The sequence below is a fragment of the Nematolebias whitei genome, chromosome 7 (assembly GCF_014905685.2).
Source record: "Nematolebias whitei isolate Nwh7 chromosome 7, NemWhi1, whole genome shotgun sequence".
NCBI lineage: Eukaryota > Metazoa > Chordata > Actinopteri > Cyprinodontiformes > Rivulidae > Nematolebias > Nematolebias whitei.
Window position 1 is genome coordinate 37,659,800 of NC_056504.1, and position 25,829 is coordinate 37,685,628.

General features: G+C 37.0%; 1 protein-coding gene across 1 annotated transcript in view; it reads left to right on the plus strand.

Moving 5' to 3' along the window:
• Nucleotides 1–25,486, plus strand: part of tafa3a (TAFA chemokine like family member 3a) — a 125,678-nt gene extending 100,192 nt beyond the window's left edge. The window contains exons 3-5 of the mRNA XM_037678838.1: nt 17,703–17,852; nt 18,643–18,767; nt 24,708–25,486. Coding sequence (XP_037534766.1) covers nt 17,703–17,852; nt 18,643–18,767; nt 24,708–24,719 — 287 coding nt within the window. The 3' untranslated portion in view covers nt 24,720–25,486. The remainder of the gene's footprint in view (nt 1–17,702; nt 17,853–18,642; nt 18,768–24,707) is intronic.
• The last annotated feature ends 343 nt before the right edge of the window (nt 25,487–25,829 follow it).

The following is a 25,829-nucleotide window of genomic DNA, read 5'->3' on the forward strand; positions in this document are numbered from 1 at the left end:
CGCGCGCAGCCGACGTCCCAAACAGGTCAGATCCCAAAGCATGTCAGAGCAGGGTCTGTGTCTGAATAATAAAGAATGCAGCAGGAGCAGGGATTTAATGTGCTTTGACGGCCATGAAAGGACAAACACACCCTCATCTCCAATCTTCTGCCCCTTTTATTCAGCCGTTGATTTGCCAGGTTGGGTGGGGTTTGGAAATGATGGCTACGGGCTGGGGCTGGGTCGGGTCGGATTTTTTTGGGCCTTAATGTAACTTAGTCCAAATGCACTGTGGGGGCTCATGGAGCAGCTAATCAACATCCAGCTTTTTGGTTTGTCCCAACAATCATGGCTTGGTTACCAACACAATATAGACCCTGCCCCCACCAACCCCCCCCACACACACATCTTATGGCAGCAGTCATAACACCCTAACATGAGACTGGTCTCAAATAAATTTGTGAAATAATGTCTTCTTGACACTCCATTATCAATGTAGCAAATGTTGCAATAAAATTAGATGCTGTGCTGTGCAGAGCGCACTGCTCCACTGACTTGGTTACTATAGATTGAAGACTCTGTGTAAACTGGTGATGAAAAATGATTGAAGATTCTTTCTTTCAGAGGAATGTTGCAATTACGTTCGTTTGCCAGCTTTCAAGTCCAATTTTCACAAATATTTTCCTAAAACTAAAGTAAATTAAAGTCTAAAGTTAACCACATATTTCCTCTTGTGGTGTTGCCACATTTTTAAACACAATAATACATTTCTACCAATTATCATTACCTTATGTATTTTGGTAATATAAAGTAGTTATATTCTGGGTCCTTGTTTTCACATCTGCTGCTAATACTGTAAAATACAATCAAAACACACTCTTGGAGAGGAACCTCATCAAACCATACTATGCATGATTTTAATACATTATATGATGGTGCAAAATACACTTCAGTACACTCATTTCTTTTTCTGCTCTGATGATAGTAATTATATTTTATTCAAGACAATAATTAATAATTATTTTGTAGTTCAATGGTGTTATATTGTAGGAAAAAAATAAATAAATTTACTAATGTGCCATCCGTGCACTTTTGTGTTACAACATCACACAGGTTATTTGTGCTAATAGTGCCACTAAATAAAAACAATAGAAGAAAATTAAATTGAAGATGAACGTTAGTTTGTTTTTTATGTTTTATTAAAAGTTGTGCTAGAATATCAGGGTTTTATGAGATGTTTATTTTTTTTTTATTATCATTAACCAAATAAAAAAGCACTGCAGAAACCCAGATAAGACATTAAATACTTTTAACTGTGCTTTCTTTAAAACTCTTAAATTATCTCAAAATTACAAATCTGTTTGGCAACACTGTCTGGTATTCGCCTCAGAGGGAAGAGCACTCATCTGCTAAAGGAAGTATTTCTCTCTTAAAAAAGGGCCTCATTTTACACTTACCACTTTAATTACTTTAATGAGTCTTTTTATCCATCTGTTAAGAAATTAGCTAGGGCCAAAAATCAAAACATTTCATAATGGAAAAATACAAATTATTGATCTGAAAGCAAAAAAACAGCTGCCCAGGAAACACATTCTTCTAAATTAGCGTTTCCTTTTCAAGCTCAAAATGTTTCTCAGCTGAATGTGCATGAAAATACTGTGCACTGTTTTAGTCACTATACGGACCAAAAAATGTAATGCTACCCAGTCTGCACTGAAAACAGCAAGTCATAAGAAGTAAATGTATAAAAGTGTGTTATCTTGGATTCTTCCATGTTGAGATGATGAACAATAAACACACAATAAAGTTCTCATAGAAAAGACTGCCATAAAATCTTGTGAGATGTGAAAACATTCTGTAATGGGTTTTTGATGATTTGTATGAACATCCCTTATTACATTTTCTGTGACTGTCTGAAGAGTGAATACTGTTGAGCAACATTTTATTTCATTTTGCCTTGGAGTGTTGTGTATAAGTTTCTCCTGCCTCTTCTGCTGCCACTGCAGTCCCTGGATTTAATAACTTAGGTAGCCTTTCACTTATAAGGCTGTATGATTCCTTGAGGGACTTCAATTGATCAGTCAGTGTTGAGCTCTTACTCTGTGGCAGCCAGATGAATGGTACTGACACTGACCTCATCTAAACCACTATAGCATACTCTCCAGCTGTGAGGGCCCACTGATCTGTTGTTGTTTCCTTCCTTACAAAGCTGGTATGCAGAAAGGAAAATGTATGTTTCAATAGAATATTCTGTTATGTTAAAAAAGGGGAACCAGTACACGAGAATAAAGATTTTAAGCAAGCATACTTAGAGTTTATTTTTGTAGCATTAGTGTCTCTGCTGCTCCTTGTGTTATGTCTCCACGCTTTATTCTGATGATGGCTTATGTTTTGTCTTGGTTACTCTCTTGGGATTACTGTTCCACTAAATGTAAAGTTGTGTAGTTGTGCTGTCAAGAAGAAAGATCAATGTTTGCCAGAATGGGATTTATGTTTTCTTCATTTGTTAGGTTTATATCAAAACTTACTTCCCTAATGACTTGTACTTACCACGCATAAAAGCTAAGAAATGCAACCATCCAATAATCAGAAAATTATTTCCAAAAAGGCACATTGTCAACACGCTATCTACAGTATATAATAATAGATAAATATGTTTCTTGAAAGAATCCATATTGTACAACATATTTCATTCCACAGTTTTAAAATAGTTTCATATTTGTGACACTGCTATAGCCTTTTTGGTCAAACCTTGAAAATTACATAATGCACAGTCTCATGTAATATTGTGATTTTTAAACCTGTCAGTGTTTTGAATGTGTTCTGAGTGACTGTCTGCTACTACCTTGCCAAATTTTAGCTTTATATCAATAAATGTCACTGAGGTATAGCCATTTGATATATAATTACCATACTTTCCGCCGTATTTGTCGCACCGCCGTAAAAGTCATATCAGTCATATCTGTCCATATTTGTCTAATAAAGTGGAAAATTCCATAAATATGTTGCTTCACTGTATACGTTGCATCTATTATGCTTCACCGCTGACGCGTCACGTTTGTTATGCGTCACCGCTGAGAACCCAGAAATGTGGACTGATGTTGTGCCAAAAACCGATGGGCTGCCAAATTGTGCCTGTGGGAGGACTTGAACAAAAATTTAACAAGATTAACACTTAAAAACAATTATTTGTTTGCTCGAAATTATAGCAAAGGTGTGTCTCAGTGTAACATTTGCTTAATAAATGCACTTTAATGGTCAAATCAGCTTTGTTTCAAAAATAGTTTTGTTGCCTCGGTGCTCCATGAACGCGCAGACGGAGAAAAAAAACGGAGGAACGCGGTTCATTTCTCCGAAATTTAACAAGAAAAGCACCTAAACAATTATTTGTTTGCTCGAAATTATAGCAAAGGTGTGTCTCAGTCTAACATTTGCTTAACAAATGCACTTTAATGGTCAAATTAGCTTCATTTTGCCGGGGCGGTGCAGCTGTTTTGACAGTTCCAAGCAACGAGTGAAGGTGGGGAGATTATGGCAGGCTGATTGAGTCATTAATAGCTGATGAAGATTCTCAGTCATCTACGAAATGGTAAGTTCAAAAAAGTTCAAGAAAAAAAACAATAAAGTATAAAGTATAATAAATAAAGTCCAGTTGTTTTTGTCTTGAACTTTTTGAAATTGTCATTATAGCCACATTTACCTATTACATGATACAACAGCATGCCATTTTGCTATTGCTACTCTGCTGCCATCAAGTGGCTGAAAGTGGTACTGCACTTTTTTCAGTCAGAATGAATGAAAACGGTCATATCTCAGCCAAAAAATGGTTTATAAATATGTGGAAAAAATCCATAAATATGTTGCTTCGGCCTATAAGTCTCAGGACATGTAAATTATGAAAAAACAACAACTACCGTATTTTTCACTGTATAAGTAGTGAATTTATACAGGAATTAGTAATCATAGTACTATAGTAGTAGTCATAGTAGTCATCTCCTTTTAGTGGGACGTGCCTAGAAAACCTAGGGAGGCATCCTAATCAAAGCCCAAACCACCTCGACTGTCTCCTTTCAATGCAGAGGAGCAGCAGCTCTACTCTGAGCTCCCTCTGGACAACAGTGCTCTTCTTCTATCTCTAAGGTTGAGTATGGCCAACCAGCGAAGGAAGCCCAGTTTGACCACTTGGATCTGGGATCTTGTTCTTTTGATCATGATCATGACCTCATGACCATTGGTGAGGATTGGAACGTAGACAAACCAATAAGGTGAGAGCTTTGTCTTTCGACTCAGCTCTTTCTTCACCACAACAAACTGAAGCGATGCCCTCATTACTGAGGATGAGGCCCCGATCTGTCAGTCCATCTCCCGCTACCATCACTTGCCAACAAAATACCCAGATAGTTGAACTCCTCCATCTGAAATCTTCAGTGGGTTATGAGATATTCTGCTAACAGAGTAGAAGCTGCACAATATACTGAGCTCAAAGTATGTGTTAAAGAACCAGCTCAGCTACGGCCACACAAAACCTTAGCTCAGTATCTGTAAAATTTTCAGAATTGTCACCCTTTTGTTTTTTCTTATTAGATGGTTGTGGTGGCCATCTTGAATTTGGTCAGTTAATTAAATATGTAAGATGATCTAGAATTGATCAGTTGTTGAGGTCAATATAATGATTATTTTCTGAAAGTTTAATAAAATGTCCAGTGATTCATGAGAGATTTTGCTCACAAAAATTTATCTCCTCTTGTTAATGGGATTTTTTTTTTTTAACCATAACTCTTTCAGGATTAGTTAGTGCTCAGAGTAAAGTTGGGGATCAGTCAACTTTATTTCATTATCTGGAAAATTGGCTGTAAAGATGGCTGAGTTATAGCTATTTTTGGGAATGCTAAGGCTGCTTAGTGGTGTGGCCATCTTGAACTGGATCGACTCCAAATGTTAATCAGTTGTAGATTTAAACCCAACACCTAAAGGTTGATATGTTCAGCGATGCTTTTACTTTTGATTGCGAGTGATAAAAAACGTAGTTATCACAGTTAAAACACGAATGACTGAAAAGCTAAATGACAATTGTCAACTGTTGGGTAATCTACCTCCTTATGTCCTTATTTGTTGAGTTAATCTATAAAAACGAGATGAATCTTATCTCAGACTCTACAGATCATGGTCTGTGTAATAAAACTCCTACGTTTACACAAACATGCTTACTGTTAGCATTTTTTTCTCTCTCTTGGATGTAATTGTGTTTTCTTGAATCATGCTGGGTCTGACTATCAGCTCAGCCGGTTTACAGCTGGGAGGTAATGAATCCGTCTTTTCAGAATATGATAATCCAATTAGGCACTGGTTTTGTGAGCGATGGAGATCACTTTGTGGTTCTCACCAGCAAAGAGCTGTTAATGTTTCATAAGCCAGTACTTCGTTCTGTCTCAGCAGACTTTCCTGCCACATTAGCAGATTTTCTTTAATGTGGTCATTTGAAATTGTTTTACTTACTTCTAATTTCACTCACAGCTCCCTTTTAAAATGGGAGTTTTTTTGGCTTTGTGAAATTTATTTCTACAGTTCTCCACTGGCTTGGTTTAAGCTTTAAAATATGCTGCAGTAAATTGTGTTCAGCATGTAGAGGGTTAGCAGCATCTGGAGCGACCAGAATGATTTGAATCATTATTAATTCACATGGTGTCTGCATCGTGTAGCCTATAACCTCTGTTTTTATGGCTGCTGCCGTTTTGTGGTTGGGCCCTGTGGACAAATTGTGACTTTGTTTTCAGTGTTTTAATCTTTACTTTTGTCAACAGATAAGGTCTTAGTGGCAGCAAAGTGACTGGGGGGTATGGGGGGCATTGAATCTGAAAACATACATTGTGTTTTCTGCTGCTCATCTGGTGTGAAAATCTGCTGAACCTGGACTTGTTGCATCATGGCTTTACATATTTTATTTTTGCTTTTAAACTCAGACAAGACAAAAGTTTTTTTTTTATTTTTGGAACTGAGCATTTTAGGAATACATTTTTCAGTCTTTCGTCCTCCTTGGATGGCATTAATCAGGCCTCCAGCTCTAATGATAAAAATCTTGGTGTTATTGTTGTTGATCAGGACATGTCTTTTATCCCCCACATTAAAAATGTTACCAGAACAGTTTTTTTTTCCACCTGCGTAATATCGCTAAAATTACAAACACTTTTTATAAAAATGATGCAGAAAAACTGGTTCATGCCTTTATCACATCTAGACTGGACTATTGCAATATTTTATTGTCTGGGTGTCCAAATACTTCTATAAAAAGTCTTCAGTTGATCCAAAATGCTGCTGCTGGTGTTTTAATGAGTTGGTAGGAGAGATCACATCTCTCCAGTTTTAGCTTCTCTCCACTGGCTCCCTGTTAAGTCCAGAATTTAATGCAAAATCTTACTTCTAACCTACAAAGCTCTCAACAACCTAGCTCCATCTTATATTCGAGACCTTATTGTTCCATATTTTCCCAACAGAGCACTTTGCTCTCAGACTCACTACTTGCGGTTCCTAGAGTTTTCAAAAGCAGAATGTGAGGACGATCTTCCAGTTATCAGGCTCCTCTCTTGTGGAACCAACTTCCACTTTCTGTCCATGAGGCTGACACATTGTCCAGTTTTAAGACTGGGCTTAAGACTTTCCTTTTTGATAAATCCTATAGTTAGGGTTGGCTTATTATGCTGCTTTAGGCTTAGACTACTGGAGGACAAATTGACGTACTGTCTTCAAATGAATAATTACTAATGCATAAAAATGTATAGTTTGAATTCGATACTATTTAGATCTTAACATGTGATTCTTGACTTGCCATTGTGTATCTGTTCCTTCTTCCTGTTCCTATCAAACCCAGTCGTTCAAAGCAGATGGCCTCTTGTCCTGAGTCTGTTTCTGCTGGAGATTTATTCCTTATGAGGGAGTTTTTTTCTTTTCCACTGTCGCCTTTATGCTTGCTTAAGATGAGAGTCTGCGATGAAGTTAAACTCAAAGCAGTCTGCTCCTCAGATATATAATTTTATTAATTAATTTTTTATGTACAAAGTATATTACTGTTTCTGTCCAGTGCCCTGAGATGACTTCTGTTGGGACTCAGCGCTATATAAATAAACTGAATTTAAACTAAATTTTGTATGCATACATACATGCATATATGTCATGTGTACTAAGGAATGAAACATAAACAAATGTATGTTTCAAAACCATACAACATGTAAATGAGTCCTCAAGGCTCAATGGGATTAACCTGTCTAAATAAAGGTTGAATGAATGAATGGGAAAAAAATCATACAACAGAGATTTTATAATCTTATGCACTTCATCGACTACAAGAAGGTCATCCATTGGACCTACACACAAAAAGCAGAATGTTACCAGTTGTGGAAACACAAAGATTGAACAATCTACAAATTATCAGAGCAGAAGCTGTCCTTTTGTATTTAAGGAATCCCTTGAAAAATAGACTCTTCAAAGAATAATTACGCTTTGAACATTTCAAATCCCCTATAAGTGATTAATAGCCTGCATTCCTTAAATGCTAGACCTTTCATACCAGAGATTTAAGCTCTGATCAGCTTTGAATCAGAAAAGACGGAGTTAAAGCCATTTTGGTCAAACCATATAAATGCTGTTATGCCAACAATTAGGGAGGGGGGCGGGTGTGGAGGTAGGGCAGCCGACCTAGGACCAGAAAGTTGTGCTTCGACTCCCAGCCATTCCCACGTCATGATGTCTCTGAGCAAGACACCCAATCCCCAATTGCTCCCCGGGTGCTCAGTAGCTGCCCACTGCCCCACCTGGATGTAGCTCAGGTGTGATGGGTTAAATGCAGAGAACCAATTTTGTCATTGTATGGAAACATACAACAATGACAACACATACTGTAGTACTTATATACAATCTCATGAAACATTGTGAGCTCTTCTAAGATGTTTGAAGGCTCAGAAAATGTATGTCTTCTTCATAGGTCAAAAGAAAGAAAAGATTTGGCAATTGTTTTAAACAAATTCCTTCCTGACACTACCTGGGCTCAAATCTACAACCACATGATTGTAAGATTTAGCACTGACCCCCAAGTTACAGCAGCCCTAACTTACAACTTCTACCAAACCAAATTTTAGCAACATATGGGTAAAAAAAAAGACTGATTTATGATTACTGCCTTTATAATTCTGTGTTGTAATGTCAGCTAACTGTGGTGGCTATGAAATGTTTTGCTTACAGACAGACAGTAATGACACCAACAGTGAATGCCAAAGTTTTAAGCGGTCATCTTGTGCAATGTGTTCTGAGTATGTCGGGGATGCTGCTCAGCTACTAGCATGCAAAATTTTAGATAAGTATCTGACTAACACACACTGACAATGGCAAAAATATAGTCTTCACTTTGCCTTCAGGAAATAAAAATGTAATTAAACACAGACTAATGACAACACAGATAGCATCAACAATTTCCTTATTTTTTTCCCTGTTTTATCAGGGCATTACTATGGTTTATAGCTTGTAACACATGTGGTGAAGATTAGCTTTAAGCAATAATTTTTAAATTAACTTGATTTCTAGAGATTATATTTTCCTTTTTTTGTTGTTTTCTTTCACATTTGGTAGTAGAATTCAAATCCCACTTTTAAAAACTGAAAATGGGATTTAAAACAGTGCTAGGTGACAAAATATACAATTTGTTTTTTGACCCATTACCTGTATATTTATTTTCCAAAGAAAAATCAAAAAGCGACACATCATTAAATACTGTTTGTGAGTTCAAGTGTCACTAAGGTAACTCAGGGCTGTTGTAAGAATATATTTTTTTAACCCTAACTAAGATATTAACCCCAAATCAGCCATGAGCTAAAGGGTATAGTACCTATGGGTTTTTGGATCTCCTGAAAATAACCCAGAAGAACAAAACAATCTGGAAACTTGATGTCAGCTTGATATCCTGTGTTCAAAAGTGTTGATTGGTTTATATTTAAAAATAATATGCTTTGTGTAAGATGATGTGTTTCTGAGTATATTTGAATGTGTTTTATCTTGATAGTTATTTTAACAATGTTTAATTATCAAAAAATGCTGCACATAGCAAATGCCTCTATTTATAGAACTGATAAATTTACCCTGGTGTCAGTTTTAGACTTGTCTTTTTCAAATGAGGATTTTAAAAGAAAAATGGCCCTTTTAGGTCACAATGACAAATGAAACAACATGTGCTTTAGTCTTGGCACACGATGTATTTCTGATTCCAGTTTAATGCAACCAGCAAAGTCTCCCTGCCAGCATTAAAATGAGCTCCTAGCTTCTGTTTTTCATGTTTTCCCTGTCGCGCTTCTATTACTGTATGCTGTGCATGGCTGGTCAGGTAAAGCTGATATGACCAGCCGAGCGGCTGACAGCTAGAACAGTGTGTTGTTCTCGATGCCTCCCAACCTGCCTGTTAGATCAATTGTTTGATTGCAGTAGAAGCTGAGAGCAGCCTGCGATTTTGTTCTAACCCAAATGATCAATTCTGTGATAAGGACAATAGGAGACCACTTAACCTGGTGACATGCAACACATTTCATTACAGAAGTGAATGTACAACACTGTCCCTTAGGGCGTAACATCCAGAGGAGATTCAAAAGGGCTTTCTGAATTATTTTTAAAAGAAGGACACATAATTATATATTCTGTGGCCCATATATGTAAAAATTGTAGCAGTTAGTAAAGCTTAATGTCATACTGTCCTTGGACGTACAGTACATCGAGAATATTTAGCATGAGTGATTATCAGTAAAAGATGTACAAGGTGTTACAATATATAATTTCACTCAACGTAATATTTAATTATACGTTATGCAGCTATTTGAGAGGATAAAATCACAAATCTGATGAACAAAAGCCCCCCAAAATAACCTGAGAAAAGTACAACTAAAAATTGTATTTTTCTTTTTGCATGGAAAGGTGCACATATTTGCTTGACCCAGTTTCAGCCAAGCTTCAGCTGTTAGACAAATAGCTTCATTCTTGTCTCTGACGTTATAGACAGTAGAGCTCATGTTTAAATTATGCACAGCTTTTGTGGTTCCAGAACAAAACAGTGTCTCCATATCCATCATTTACAGTTCAGTTATGATTGTATCTGCTTGCATTTTTTATCCATCTCTTTTTAAATGAGGCACAGAAGTATTTACTCCAAGACTTCTCATCGTTGGTCTTTGAAAGGACATTGTTCTGGAAGGCTTATGCAGATGCAATTTTTCAAATTTGAGCTTTTATTTATTTCAGTTGTATTGCCATTGACTTTAACATTTAACATATTACCTTATGCTTTTTAGGCAAACATATCCATGTATTTATTTTTTTTCCACGTTCTCTCAACATTGCATGACATCACCTCAGTGTGAAGTTGCATTTTCTCCAGTGAAGATTTGAAGCTGTTTTCAGGGGTTTTCTACTCCTGTAAATTTTTTCTCACAGTAGATTAAACGATTGACTCTAACTTGTTTGGAAATTGCCTGGTAAACCAATCCAGGGTGATTGGCAGCAGCAATAGCTTCTTTTAAATTACTGCTCATTCTTTCTGTTTTAGCGTTGTGCCAACACACCTGAATTCCTCAGACAAGTAAAGGCTGTCATACTCAGGTAAACATGCATTGTAATTAGTATCACTTGCTTACAGTTTACATAGTTTCAAAATTTCAAAAGGATCAGATTTTATTGTTTGACTCAGGGAAAATTAAAGTGTTTGGTGTACCTTTTTACTATAGAAACTTAAGCTTTTATGTTTTCCAACCCAGTCCTAATCACAGTCAATATAAAGTGCCGCATGTTTATGTTTGCAGCCAACATTTTGAGAGAATAGTGGAAAAGTTTCCTGTTCCTCTGGGGCTCGGCAGGGGTGGTGGTTGCATATTACTATTTATCAATCAGGAATCAATATTTATGATTGTGGTGTTGAGTGCTTGCTTTAGACGGATATTGACTGGCTGAAGGGCTGGGCCATGTGCCAGTTCTCATTAGTGTTCTCTGTCCTTTTGCGTCTTTGTCTCACATCTCCCTCCTGCTGACGTGGGCACCTGGTGATTCAACCTTAGGGCAGTCCTAAGTGTGCTAATAGAAATGTATTGATCACGGGGCTTATGTCATTTCTGTGTCTACCTGAATGTTCATGAATAGAAAAGACAGCAGCTTTTTCTTTTGGATGCACTAAAGTTTGGTTTCACTTCTAAAGTAAATCTATTAACAACCTAATGCAAAAGATGACCCTTTTCTTTTATCTGGTTTGAAGCTTATGATCTAAGCTGGATGAGCTGCTGGTATCAGACAGTTGTTTAAAAAAAATATGTTTTAGTCACAAGCAAAAGACTGCAATGATAAATTAGATCATTTTGTGACTATGATTGTAAGATTATCACAATATTCTAAAAGTGTAATTTTAAAATATTGCGTTTTTGTTTGCAGAACAGATTTGACGTGCTGAAAAAGAAGACAAATGCAAAGAAGGAATGGAGTTTTAGCTGTTTTAGTCAAACCTTGTAAATGACATCATGTGCCATCTAATGCATTATTGTGCAAATTTACAAATTTTGTTAGAACTTGATTTGATTTTGGGGAGAAGTCTCAACTACTACCACCCAAATTATCTCAATATCTGTCAAAAAGACATTTGTATCTATATTGTGTGCTGGCAAAGGTCGAATAGCTATGGCAGCCATCTTGAACTGGATTGAGCCTAAATTCCAATGAGTTTTAAACGTAGAGCCGATGATTAATTTCTGTGGTTTCACTAAAATCTGCCCAGTGGCTCATGAGATATTTTACTTACAGACAGATGAGTATTTCATATTTAAAGTTTAGTATTTTTGACAGCATGTAATGCCAAAGTTGCTAGGCAAAGGAGCGCTCAGAGTATGTGACAGTGCTAATGCTCAGCTACTACATTGAATTTTAGCTTGATATTTAAAAAAAGCTAAAATACAGCTGTTTTTTGTGTTTGATTAGGTTGCTTAGCTGTAGCATCTATCTTCAATGAGGTTGACTCAAAACAGTTATTATTTTCAGTTTTTTTATTACAATCCATCCAGTGGCTCATAAGATTTTTTGCTAACAGACTAGACAGTTTGAGTAACTAAAATTTTGTATTTTAGTTCATAAAACCTTTAGATTGTGGTTTATGAGATATTTTGCTAATGGTAAAGACAATTAAACGCATTTAGTGAAGGCCAAAAAAAAAAAAAAAACTATAAATAAATCACCTGCTGCCTTTTGTATTTTATGAAAAATGTCACATCTCATAAAATAAAAAAGTTTTGTAAAGAAACAATCAATCTAGTCAAGGATTTAGATAAACTAAAGCATTTCTGGTTAATTAGTAACATTTCATTAATTGTAACTTTTTCACCAGTTTTCAGTTGACCACCGTGTTCTTTATAATACAATCAACACTGTCCTCAATGCACATGAACCGGTCCCTCTTGAAGCATCTGGAGAACTTTGTGATAAGTTTCTTCATTTTTTTCTTGGACAAGGTTATTAACACTAGGGCTTGTATCTCTTTTCCATCCCTTGACCCTTCCATCCCGGTCCCCTGTCCTGCAGCTTTTGATAATTTGGAGCCTATTTCCCTCTCCTATCTAGAGAAACTTGTCACCAGTATGAAATCATTGGGTTCTCCCCTTGATGTTGTTCCTCCATATTTTCTTAAGGAGGTATTTTCTACTGTTGGCTCCTTTATCTTAAAAGTGATCAACAGCAGTTTGATGTCTAGTGTGGTACCAAGCAATTTTAGACATACTGTGGTGCATCCATTGTTGAAAAAACCTGGCCTTGATCCATCCTCTTTGTGAAACTTTAGGCCAATCTCCAAGTTACCATTTATATCCAAAATTTTGGAAAAAGTTGTTTACACACAGCTGAAGGCCTTTTTGGATGAATTAAAAAAATGTGGAGGTCTTCCAGTCTAGTTTTAAAATGTACCACAGCACTGAATCTGCTCTTTTAAGGGTTTTTAATTATATATTTTTAGCACTGGATTCTGGAAATCCAGAGGAGAAAGAGCCTTTTCAGCTCTGGCTCCTAAATTGTGGAATGAGCTGCCGCTGGAGGTCATGCAGGCCCCATCACTTTCTGATTTTAAAACTCGTTTAAAAACACGTTTTTTTTTTCATTGGCTTTTAATATTTAGGTGTTTTTATTGTTTTACTGTTTTTGTTTGTTTTTAATTTTGTACAGCACTTCGGACGGCTGCTTGTTGTATTTTAAGTGCTTTAGAAATATATTGGTATGGTATGGGATTTATTGCCAAATAGACCTCATCCCAACAAACAGTTAACTGGTTTATACTTGTTTCTGTTCATTGGGCACACGGGGCTGAGCTCCACACCTTGCCCTCTGACATCTCCTTCTCTCCACACTGCGTGGTGGTTCTGAGTCCACACTCAGAGTCACTGACCTTGGCCAACAGCCTCAGTTTTAATCAGCAGTTTTATCCATTCGTGCAGCCCCGAACAGCCACTTCCAACACCCAAACCTGACACACAGGGTGGGAGCTTTCCCTCCTGCTTCATATGTCACACACAGTTGGTGTACAAGCAGCAAAAAACAAAAAAACTCCATGACGTACGATGTCATTCAAGTCAATAAAACTAGATCTGATAGAATTGAAACTGCAACACGATGCTGGTTTTTTTATTTTATTTTTGTTTTCTGTCACTTGTTGCCAAAGGTGCAAAGGGTATATTGTGACTGTGTGTGTGTGTGTCTACTGTTAGCAAAGTAACCCATGACACAATGGTTTGGTTTTAAGATACTTTCACAAAAAACGATCTCTGGTTTTACAATTCACTAATTCAAACTAAATTAAGATGTATACCCAAGTCAGCTAACCTTAAAAACGTAAATGTATTTTTTTTAGAGAATCTGAGCTTTAATTTGGTCTGGAGGACTTAAGACCTGTCCAGGGTGTCCCCTGCCTCTCGCACAGTGACTGCTGGATATGAGCACCAGTGATCCCCGTGACCTAGAGCTGTCCTTTCTAAACCGGGCCCAAAGTTCGACCCAAATTTGCGCTAGGTCGGGCCATAATAATGTGCTGGATGGGCGGGCCGGGTCGGTGTCAGGCTTTTGATTGCATCAGCAGACGCGCACGGTAGACGATCCAATTATATGGCAACGTGGCTTGCCATACAATCACCAACCACACACGGTCATTTGACCGCGTGCTGACCGGCCTTGAAAGAGGTATTAAAAAAAAAAGAGTTCAGTTAAGCTTCAGATGGGACTATACTGCCAGGAAGCGATCCATCACCCAAATGGACGTTCATTCAGCTGCTGCACTCAGCGGACGCGTGTGGCCGATGACCCAAACAGGTGAGATCCCTAAGCAGACATGTCAGAGCAGGGTCCATGTCGGAATAATGCAGCAGAAGCAGGGATTTAATGCACTTTGGTGGCCATGAAAGGACAAACACCCCCTCGGCTCCAATTTTCTGCCCCTTTTCTCAGCCACGTGCATCTGCTGACCGTTAATAACTATATAAGCAATCAGAGCTTAATAAAAAAATGTCAGTTTTTTTGGGTTCGGACCTGTAATTACTGTTGATTTGTCGGGTCGGGTGGGGTTTGGAAATGATGGCTACGGGCTGGGGCTGTGTCAGGTCGGAAGTTTTGGGTCAGAATGCAACAATCTACCGTGACCCGAAAAGGAAGAATCGGGTACAAGATCATGGATGAATGGGTGGATTTGGTCGAACAGACTGAGCATTATCACCAACACATGATTTACGAGCAATGCACTGCACAGTATTTTTGCATAAACTTTTGTGTTTACCGTTTGCATCAACCAATCTGTCTGTTAGCAAAATATCTCATGAACCACAGGAAGGATTTTTAATAGGACTTTTCAAAAGGAGTCACTGGATGTACATCTATACCTGACCAACTTTTGAAGTCAATCTAATTAAAGATGGGTACGACAGGTAATTGACCTTTCCATCTGGAAATTACTATTACTCAGTCGATTTAGAAAATTTTGAGGTGTATTTGGTTTGATAGTAACTAAAATTAATCCTCATCTAATTTTTGAAGTGCTATCAAATAGTGTGTGTGATTTCAAAGTTTTGTCCAAAACCTAAACAACTGTGCTTCTCAGCATGAAATTAATTTAATTTACATTTAAGTTTAAAACTCTAGCACTAAAAGCATCACGCAAAAAAAAAAAAAAGATCCCTTTAAGGAATGCTTCACCTTTAATTTCATCATGAATTCAGTGTGAACTATCTTTATTGGAGATTTGTAAGACTTTCATCCTAAAATCTGGAAGCACTTTCTGCACACAGCGATCAAATATTATCATCCATTGCACTTCTTGTAATTGCCTTTTTGTCCATGTGCACGTGTCTCTTAAACAAAGTTTGAATATTCTCTTGGAGCTTTACCAACTTTTGAAAGTAACTTTGACAAAGGGGCGGGCTGGTGCCTTTAAAGATAATCAGATCAAGAGCACAAAGCCTGACCCGTTTTTGCATCAGTAAGTTACTGCTCATTGAAAAGCACTCAGTCGGCAATTGTTGTCTTGCCTTCAGTGGGAATGTGAATAGCACCTTATTGATTGAGAGCAAAATGTTTTTAATGTTGTAGATGAGATTTCTGGATTGGCAGCTAATGGGAAGATGGAAGCTCGCTGCAATCTATTTTCAAGTCAAGTTCCAAATTGAAAATCTTTACACGCATAATTAAGGATTAACTGAAAGCAATGTCAAAACTTTTGCTTATTTATTTCCCCCCACCCTCTTAGGCATTGTTTTTTTATGTTTAAACACACACTTGCTCAAGATTGTCAGTGTTTTAAGCAATGAATAAATAGTAGAAATCAGTTTTTTCTGTTATGATTGACTTTCTAATGATGAATTAGTTTCTCAATGTATCCACATGGGTTAGACAGACAAAACCACACTGTAACCTTCTCTTTTTGTCTTTTGTTGCGAGTGTAGAATTTGTGGATTTAATATGTTGGTCAAGGATATATGAACAGACAAGGTTGCACTGTGGTTTAAAGCAGGGTTCCTCCACATGGGGGGTGTCCTGGATTTTAAACTGCTGTTGTGATTGGATGTTCAAAATAAAAGGAAGCAGAATGTTAGAGATTCATTATGAGAGGTACATTTTTAGGGAGAGTATGTGTTTGTTTCCCACCCCGAGTTTAGAGATTATCACTCAAGTGTAACCAATGCCAAGTATTGAAGATTGTTACAAAAAAAAAGTAAGAAACAAAATGCGCAATATTTTTCGCATATTAATGGTTATTGTTGGATCCTGTTTTTGGTGTTCATGGGCAAGATATCAAGGGCCAGTCATGAAGAGGAGGGTGTTTGGTTTTGGAACCTCTGGATCTCATCTCTGCTTTATGCTGTTGATGTGGTTCCATTGGTGTCTTTGGACCATAATCTTCAGTGCGCTCTGGGGTGGTTGGTGTGGATGGAGCAGTTTAAGTGTCTGAGTATCTTGTTCATGAGTGATGGTCAGATGGAGGTGGACATGGATAGATGGTTCAGAGCTTTGTCCTCAGCAATGACGGTGTTGTTTTGGTCACTTGTGTTGAAGAAAGAGTTGAGCTGAAAGGCAAAACTCTCATATTTACTGGTTTATCTAAATTCCTACCCTTACCTATAGTCATAAGGTAGGATTGAGGTATGACTGAAATGAGCTTCAATTAAGGTGGCCGAGCTCAGCCCTAAAGATAGGGTGACGATCTCCGTTAGTTGGGGGGAGTCATTTGAAGTAATCCAGACATCTCATTAGGATGGCTCTTTTTGGAGGTTTTCCGGGCACGTTCTACTAAGCATATTCCCTAAACTCACTGCAGGGATTCTGTTTTTCCTCTAGCTTGGGAACTCATTGGGGTCCCCCAGTAGGAGCTGGGCTGGAGATTGTCACTGGGATATTTATTTATTTTTGAATTTCACATTAATGGGGAAGTGGTGGTGCAGAGGTTAGATAAGGCGAGCCTGCCATTTGAAGATCGACAGTTCATCTCCCCTAACAACATCAAAATATGAGTGGGAAGGGTGAAACACTCCCACCTGCCTCCACCCTCATTTGCCCCACTTTGGGTCCTTGAGCAAGTCCCTTAACCCCACCATCTGCTCCCCAAGGTGCCCTAGAGGATAGCTCTCTGCTCCACACAGACAGCTGTGGTAGCTCGGTGGTCTGTGGTTGCGTCTGGAAGGGCATCTGGCATAAAAACAATTCTTTCCAGTTATTTCACTGTGGTGACCCATGAGCAAAGGAGCAGCCAAAAGAAAAAAAAATGGGGCAAAATATTAGACTTTTAAACTACACCATTTGATATTGCATAGGAAGATCTCTTTATGTTTGATTTATATTTTGCAGTGAGTGCCTCGAAACTTTTACAGTGGAACTGGAAGAACTAATGGTTTACTTCTTCAAAAGTTTACCATACCATACCATACCACTTTATATATACTGTGTATATATATATATATATATATAAATATTTTTTTTATTTTTTTTATTTATTTTTTATTTTTTTTTTATTTATTTTTTTTTTAAATAAAATACAAACTTGAATTTGTACAAAACAAACCATGAGAGACAAACCACAGAGTTTTGGAATCTTGTTATTCATAGTTACTGTGTGTCACAGTGTTGGGAAACCTTCAGAAAGTGTTACTAAAGGCTGTCACATTCTTTCAAACCATTGTCTGTGTTTTTGCTTCCAGTTCATGTGAAAGCAGGAACCTGCGAGGTAATTGCCGCACACCGATGCTGCAACAAGAACAAAATCGAAGAGAGATCCCAGACTGTCAAATGCTCCTGCTTCCCTGGACAGGTGGCGGGAACAACGAGAGCAGCTCCATCTTGTGTAGACGGTATGCCAGACTTCTCATTATAGTTTGGTAATGACTTGAAAATCGACTTCAGATTCAAAATGTGTGACATAATGTGAAACTGCCATACCTGTCAGTGTGCTTATTTCACCTGCTGTTTGTGTATTGAGGTTTTATTTTATGAAAGAAGAAAAAATACAGATGTTTTGGGGATTTTTCTGTTGTGTGAGTCTTCACCCACCTCAAAATCACCTTCCAGTTCATTCGCCAAGGCTCTTTGAGTGACATCAGACATGTTCAGCAGAGCAGACACATGGTTAGGTCATATGATATCATGTCAGCAATGTCCTCGGTTACAGGTGAATCGATCCTCATCTCCTGTTTTCAGTAACGGCACTGAAAAGTGTTAGGTTTTGACAGTTTTCTCCTCACTTTAGAAATGTCATGAGAAAGTGTTTCTCCCCTGTAGGCTTCTTCAAAAACAGCTTAAGGCCTTGACTGCATGTCTCCTCACTCCTCCTACAGTTCATACAACCACCATTCCCTCACTCAACACACCTGCCTTCAACATTCACCATTTAGACATTGACCCAATCTTTGTAATTCAGCCCTGAAAACAAATAGGACTGACAGACATCCTTGGTTGCCATAGATCAAGATGCTCTATTCAATCACTGTGTCAAATGCAGTCCAAAAGGTCTATTTTATTCCTCAAACTAATGCAGAACAGAGCTTTGCTTTTTTAAATTTTTTATTATTTTTTAACAGCATATTGTTAGTTGCTTTCAGTGTGCTGTTTTTTGTGCTCTCTCATCTTGTGCTTTCCTCTCAGCTTCAATAGTTGCGCAGAAGTGGTGGTGCCAAATGCATCCCTGCATGGATGGAGAAGAATGTAAAGTTCTGCCAGATCTCAAAGGATGGAGCTGCAGTACAGGGAACAAAGTTAAGACAACTAAGGTATGTTGAATTTACAAATTATATTTATTCTGACAGGTTAGTAAAAAAAAAATCACAACTCTTAAAACATCTAACTCAGTGTTAATGATTTGCACAATTTACTAAATGGTACAAACAAAATACCTACAATGTCATGGCCTATATTAAAAGCACTTAGAAAGTTTGACCCCAGATTTATTAATAGGGTAGTGTAAAATAGTTGAAGGAAAAGTGTGTTTTGATCTGGTTGACTTGCATTAACAAATTGCAACTATCCATTCAGCTTTAGCTTCAGTTTGTTGAAGTTGATGCTTTATTGTTTTTACTCAACCTGTTGATTTTGTTGAGTCACGAAGGTCAGAATGTCAGGAATTGAAGTAGAGTAGGACATTTTGGTGAAACAGTTCTCAAACAGAATTAGAGTTGCGATTTCTAAACTTAGCCCGACCCGACCCGAAATTCTGGCCAGATCGGGCCAAAATTATGTGCTTGATGTGTTGGCCAGGTCGGTCTCTTGATGCGGTTTTACGAATCATACAGCACAAAGAAAACTAAATAAGAATGCACAATATAAAACTGTGTTAATCTACTTGTAGAGGAGGAGGCAGTAAGTTTACTGATGAGGAAAGAAATGAAATAGAGTGCAAAAGTTAATCAGACTGTGAAAAGAGAGAGTGGCACTGGTGCATTGCGCAACAATTGCGCATATGGCCCCGCCCACCTTTTGCTCTTATCACAAGCGACATAATGCAGTTGGAAAGTATTAATAAAAGCTAAAAATGGGAGAACTCACTCTACAAAGTCAGAACAGTGGAACTTGCTGATGTTATGTGCACACTCAGGTCTGACCGGCTGGTTGGAAGTGGTTAAAAAAAAAGTCCCATTAAGCTTCAGATGGACAACCGGATCATCAGCCGTGCACACCCGTTGACCAGCTGGATGGATCACCGGATCATCAGCTGCGTGCATCCCGCTCAACACCCTGTTCTTATCTGCGGTGAAGGAAGTACCAGCACCTGATTTATAAGTCAAAGCGAGCAGCTTGTTCAATTAAAATAGCCTTGTTCTACATTTTTCCAAATAATTTTGCTCAATTTTTTTTTTTGTGTTCATCTGTATCATAGCCTATCTTTAGAGCTGATTTTTAAGCTATTTGTTTTGTATGTTAATATTATCACTTTGAGATCTGTTGTGAATGTAATGTGTGTTATAAATAAAAGTTATTGTTATTATTTTATTATTATATCCATTTGGTGACTTGTTAATAAACAAAAATTATTATATCTTCCTTTCTTTGAAATGCATTTTTAAAACTATCATGCCAAACAGATTTGCTTAAAAATTAAGCAGTAAAAGATTAATTTTAAACAAATGTGTTTTTTTTTTTTCAGGTTCGGGCCCTAAGTTACAGTTAATGTGTCGGGTCGGGCTCGGACAAAATGCCTATGGGCTAGGGCCAGGCCGGGTCGAATGCTTTAGGTCCAAATGCAACTCTAAGCAGAATGCAATAAATCCACAAAGCTAAAGTATGAAAACTATATTTAAAAGGCAAAAAAAAAAAATCTGTTTTTCAACCTTGCTATTCTGAACTGATAAACTTTGTCACTTCTTAGAAAGTTAAATTTACCTAAAAAATATATCTGTGCTTAATAAATCAATGCAGTCTAATACTTTGTCCGATTTTAACGGTAACAGAATAAAATATAGGGATGAATACACAATATCACAGTGTCAAATTAATTTATATAGTAATTAAAAATGCATTTATTTGTGCAATATCCTTTGTCTTAGTCCAATCTGCCAAGAAATTTCAAGTTGTTTTGGGATCCAGGGTTTGCTAGACTGGAAGCGGATGATAGGTGAGGGGATGGGGGGGACAAGAGACTAGACCCTTTCCCATCCATCATAGTCCACTCTTTGACCAAATGCCTGTAGTTGAGCTGCTACTTCCATTATTCATGGCTACAGGAGGCCTGGATGAAGCAGCACTTTTTATTTTAGCCAGGTTAATAATTCATGCCCTCTCTTACAGCCACGGGAAAGCAGAAACAGAGGCACAGATGAGCAGGGGTCCAGGTGGCTAGTAGAACCTGTAAGAACCTTGACTCTTTTATTGATTAGAGTCAGCGGGGGTCACTCCATGCTCATGGCCTGACTGCCTCCCACAGAGAGTCAGCAAGGGATGGCTAGTATTTGCTAGAGGGCTCTGTACTCGAACTTCCCGGACACTTAACTTCCTTCTGGGAAATGAACAGAAGGGCTGTCTGAGTAAGAAGCTCATGGGCCTCCAGTGTACTGCTGGAGCAGCGGCTCCTTCTGTGAGAGAGCCTCATATTCCAGTAGATGTAATCTCAAAACCTGATGTCGAGCAAAACAAACACAAAAAAATGTAAACATGCAAATGTATGTGGCCCTTCAAGAAGCTATCTATCAGGTACTAGTTTGAATAATACTTGCTTGTCAAAGTTGCAGAAAAACATGTTAAAAGCAAAAAGGGTCTTATATATATATACGGCTATATAAATATATATATATATATATATATATATATATATATATATATATACACACACATTTTTAACGGTAAACTGGTTGCATCCCCAGACAAATCGTTACCATACCAACAAAGTGTTCTGTTTTTTAAAATACAATATTTATGCAGTAGATAATTTATTTTGTGTGTAGTTGGGCATTATATAATTAAAAAAAACATTAAGTTATGGTTTTACCTTATCATGATCTTGCATCAATAAATCTGTTCTTAGCATCCTAATGCTCCACCACTGCAAAAGCCTGTTTCCATATATTTTCTTGGAGTACCTGGTTTTATAGTCCTGCTGGTAAAGTCAAGAATTATGACACCAGGTTCTCCTGCTGTTCACTTTCTATCAATCAAAGGACAGAGGGCAAAAGAACCACACATCCTTCCCATTTGACAGGTGCTATGAAGCTTGTAGAGACTGTGTTGAAATCAAAGATGGATAGGTGTCCAAGAGAGATTTATTTTCAATAGGTGATAAAAATATGACTTGCACTTGTTAAAACTCTATTATTCAAAAAATATGAAATACAATGTTTTTAAGGACTCATTATTGGTTTATTTAGTCCATTAAATGGTTGCTGAGTTATAAGTACAGTTCATACCAAACCTGCACAAATTCTTAAAGAGAGTTCAACATAAATAGTTCACCCATCCTTGGCCATTCAAAGGTAATTAGCCTTTTTATATATATCATCACAAATATCACATTTACAAAGACAAGGGTTTTGTTTCTTTGTCATTTGGGCTTTAAGCGTGCAGTTGAGCCATTTAATCCAGAAGCACTTTAAGATTTAAACCCCAACCTTTTGCTTAAATTCTTCTTTGTGTTTACTCGCCCGTACCTCTCAGCACCACTGCAAGCGAACACTATGCGGTGATTTCCTATTATTTTTTTAATTATTTTTAAAAATTGTATTCATTTATTTTTATTTATTTATTCAATGTTATTTTTCTTGAAACCCCTATTTAAAACTCTAAAGTTACAAACATGCTCTGATCTGTCTATCTTCAGCTGTTAACACTGAAGTTCCTATAAAAAAAACAAAACAAAGAAAAAAACGTTCATTTCACAGTTTAAACTAACACAAAGGGGAACCATCAGGCAGCCCTTTGGCTTCAAGGTTAGAAAATATGTTATAATACTATAAAGATCAAGAAATGCATGATATTAATAAAAACTAACAAAACAATAGCTGCTTCAACAATCTGATCCCCAGTATCACAAAATTTGCCGTGTTCATAATTTCTTTTACTACAACTTGATTCTACCACTGTTAGGCGGCTGACTCATTTCCATATCCTCTGTCACACCATGAAGCCCAAGGATTGTCACATGGAAGTGAAAATTAAATTGTGGCTCCCCAAACAGCGAGCACAGTGTCATCAGCTGCTGCTGTAAACAACGCACACACACATACACACACATTGAATTTTTAGAAATGTATTACTCAGAATACTGATTGCTTGTGGTAATGTCATGCTGATTCAACTGGTGAAATCCCTCAAACATTGCATATATTCACACAAGACCACCTGTTCTACCTGTGTGTGTGTGTGTGTGGGGGGGGGGGGGGGGGGGTATGCTTTAAGCTTCTATATCTCAAGGCAACACTGAAAATAATTTATATACAATTTCAAAATAAGAGTAAAACATGCATTTTTTTTATTTCAAAAAAGCATTTGTCAAAATGCCTGCTAACAGTATGTCATTCCAAATAACAATATTGTTTTTGCATGAAACACAATGAAATTATTATAGGTGTCTTATCTACTGGCTTTTACTATATACAGATGTCTGAAAAACATGAAACATCTGAGTCTGTGCACACCTTGAACACATTGTACTTTTGACAGAAACTGATATCGTGCTTAAATTCCTACAATGCTAAATAACAGCGCATGTATAAGTGAACGAGTAAGTGTATGTAAATCTGATGGTATCTGTATAACATTATGAGGTTATTGGTTTGTAACAGACAGTATGCTGGAGACTGCTAAGGATATCTTTGTTTCAAACAAAGTATATACCTAACAAGAAAACAAAGGAGCAGCTAATGCTTCGAGAATAAAGTTATCCCACAGCATGACCACCTTTCATGATTTATTTTATGCAGCCCAAATAAAACAGCTAGTGTGCTGAGTAAATGTTGAGGATTTCAAAGAATACACATTGTATATACCCATGGATTTCACCAGACACTGCTGCTTTGTGCTCTAGCTGAGATGTCATAGCAGTTCAAAAGATGGATAAGGTTTCTTTAGAGAGTCAGTGCAATTAAATCACAAGTGCATTGGCAAATTTCAGATGCATCCTAAAGTTGTCTCATAATCGGGTCTCGTTTCTGCTAAAACTATGCAAATGGTTGACTTTTAAGAATATTCTGAACCTGCAGAAAGCTTCACAGGGAAGCCAATTAGAACGTTATGCTCCGGTGCAGCATAAAGAATCCATTTTTTAAACTCTGAGCAGCTTCTAGTTGTACATTATACTCTGTCAACCTAACCCTGAGCATTAGTCCAGAAATGAAGCGAAGATTATTATAATTATAAATATCAAGTTGCTCAATGTTACAAAAAAACACAAGGTTTGATCACAGCCCTCACATCTTTTATATAAACAATACCAAAACCTATCACTAATAACCTGTGCATGTGTTTAGTTTCCCTTAACTCTCTTATTTTCAATTTTTATTTCAATGTACTTGTGTGATCATACTTGTGCATGTGTGTTAACTTTTGTTTGCAAATTTAGTTTTACATTATTCCTTTTTTATGTGTTTTGCCATTAACTTATGTGGGGTTGCACATGAAAAGTGGCCCTTATGGATACATCTAGTTCAGTTAAGTTTTTTTTTAATGTGTACTGGACCTTAAACAAATACCATATTTTTCAGATTATAAGGCACACTTAAAATCCTTTAATTTTCGCAAAAATCACCAGTAAACCTTATAATCTAGTGCACCTTATGTATTAATTCTGGTTGTGCTTACTGACCTCAAATTGGTTTTATGTGGTAATTGTGAATGAGTTGAATAAAGTTTGACTTATCTGATTGTTTTGTTTAATGCGCCTTATAATCTGGTGCACCTTAAGTATGAAAGCAGACCTGTTCATTGATATTGCGCCTTGTAATCCTGTATAGTGCGAAAAATACGGTAACAAATTAAATTAAATAAAAAACACAAATAACACAACAACAAGAAGGAAAAAAACAAACTTGGAAACTTGGGGAACAAAATTGGATTCAGAGTTTTAATTTTCTGTGATTCTGACATGAAGTTGTTGGAAAGATGGAACAAAAGTATTCTGCCAACAAGAAGCTGCAGAGCTAAACTTCAACTCCAAAAACTAAGTAAATTAGAAACCCCAACTCTCAAATCACAACCTAACTTGTCTCTCTCTCTCTCTTTTGTTTCAGGTGACACGATAGTCGTGTGTTTCCAGGAAAACCATATTTGGAACCAGACGTTTCTTTGAACATATTGGACATTTTGGATACAATATGGTTTAAGAAGAGGCAGAAATAAAATGGACCAAAATGGGCAACAGTCATGGACTTTTCAGTGAACTAAAGAAGGAAAAGAACCAGGAAGCATCATTGCCAAACAAAATCCTGATTTTTGAATTAGCATCAACAATAGCTCTCTTTGAGCTCTGCAGCGCACCAAAACTCTTTGTATTATAGTTCTATTCTTATGGACCAGAAAACTCAACCATGATGATATTTATTGACTTAAAAACTTCAGTGATGGAAGAGGGGAAAAAATCACTCTACAAACAAACAAAGTTATGTGTTGTGAAACTTCTGTGTCATACTCTTGCCATGACGAGCCGAGGGACTCTTGATGCAGATCTGTGTGGAAGATCTTGTGAGATTATAAGCATTTTCATTTCTTTAAGCCTTATGAAACAGATATCTTTAATGCTTCTTTTGTTGATTCAGATGCGTCTAGCTTTTATTGTATTATGTTGATTAGTATGCCAAGTCCTCTTTTCAAAGACAACAGACCCTCTTCAAATAATAAATTCCACCCCCAAAAGGGTAATATGTGACTAAAAGTCACCATCAGTCAACATAGATGAGTTTTGCCAACACGGTATAAATGGTATCTGTTGTTTTCAAAGCCTGGTGAATATTAATTTCAAATGTCAATATTATATCAATAAATCTATCTAAATGAATATTGCTGTTGAGAAAAACTGAGACGTTATTTTTCTGTTTTACTGCTGTAAAAAATAAGCACATCAAGCAATTTTTTTTAAATAAATAAAAGAAGCATGAAGGAGAGTTTTCAGACAATAAGAATTGATCTCAATATGAAAATAAAGTAATCCGAAAATTGGACTCGTACAAAAGAATGAAAGAATACCAATTAATTTTGCTCAAATGAACAAACTCAACATTCTGCCCACCATAAAATCTGAGCCAGTAAGCTATGTGTGTGTGTGAATGGGGAGTTCGTAAAATAAAACATTTCTAATGGGTTGATTTTACACGATAGGACGTTATCCAAAGTCTTTTTTGCCTTTGCCATTTTCT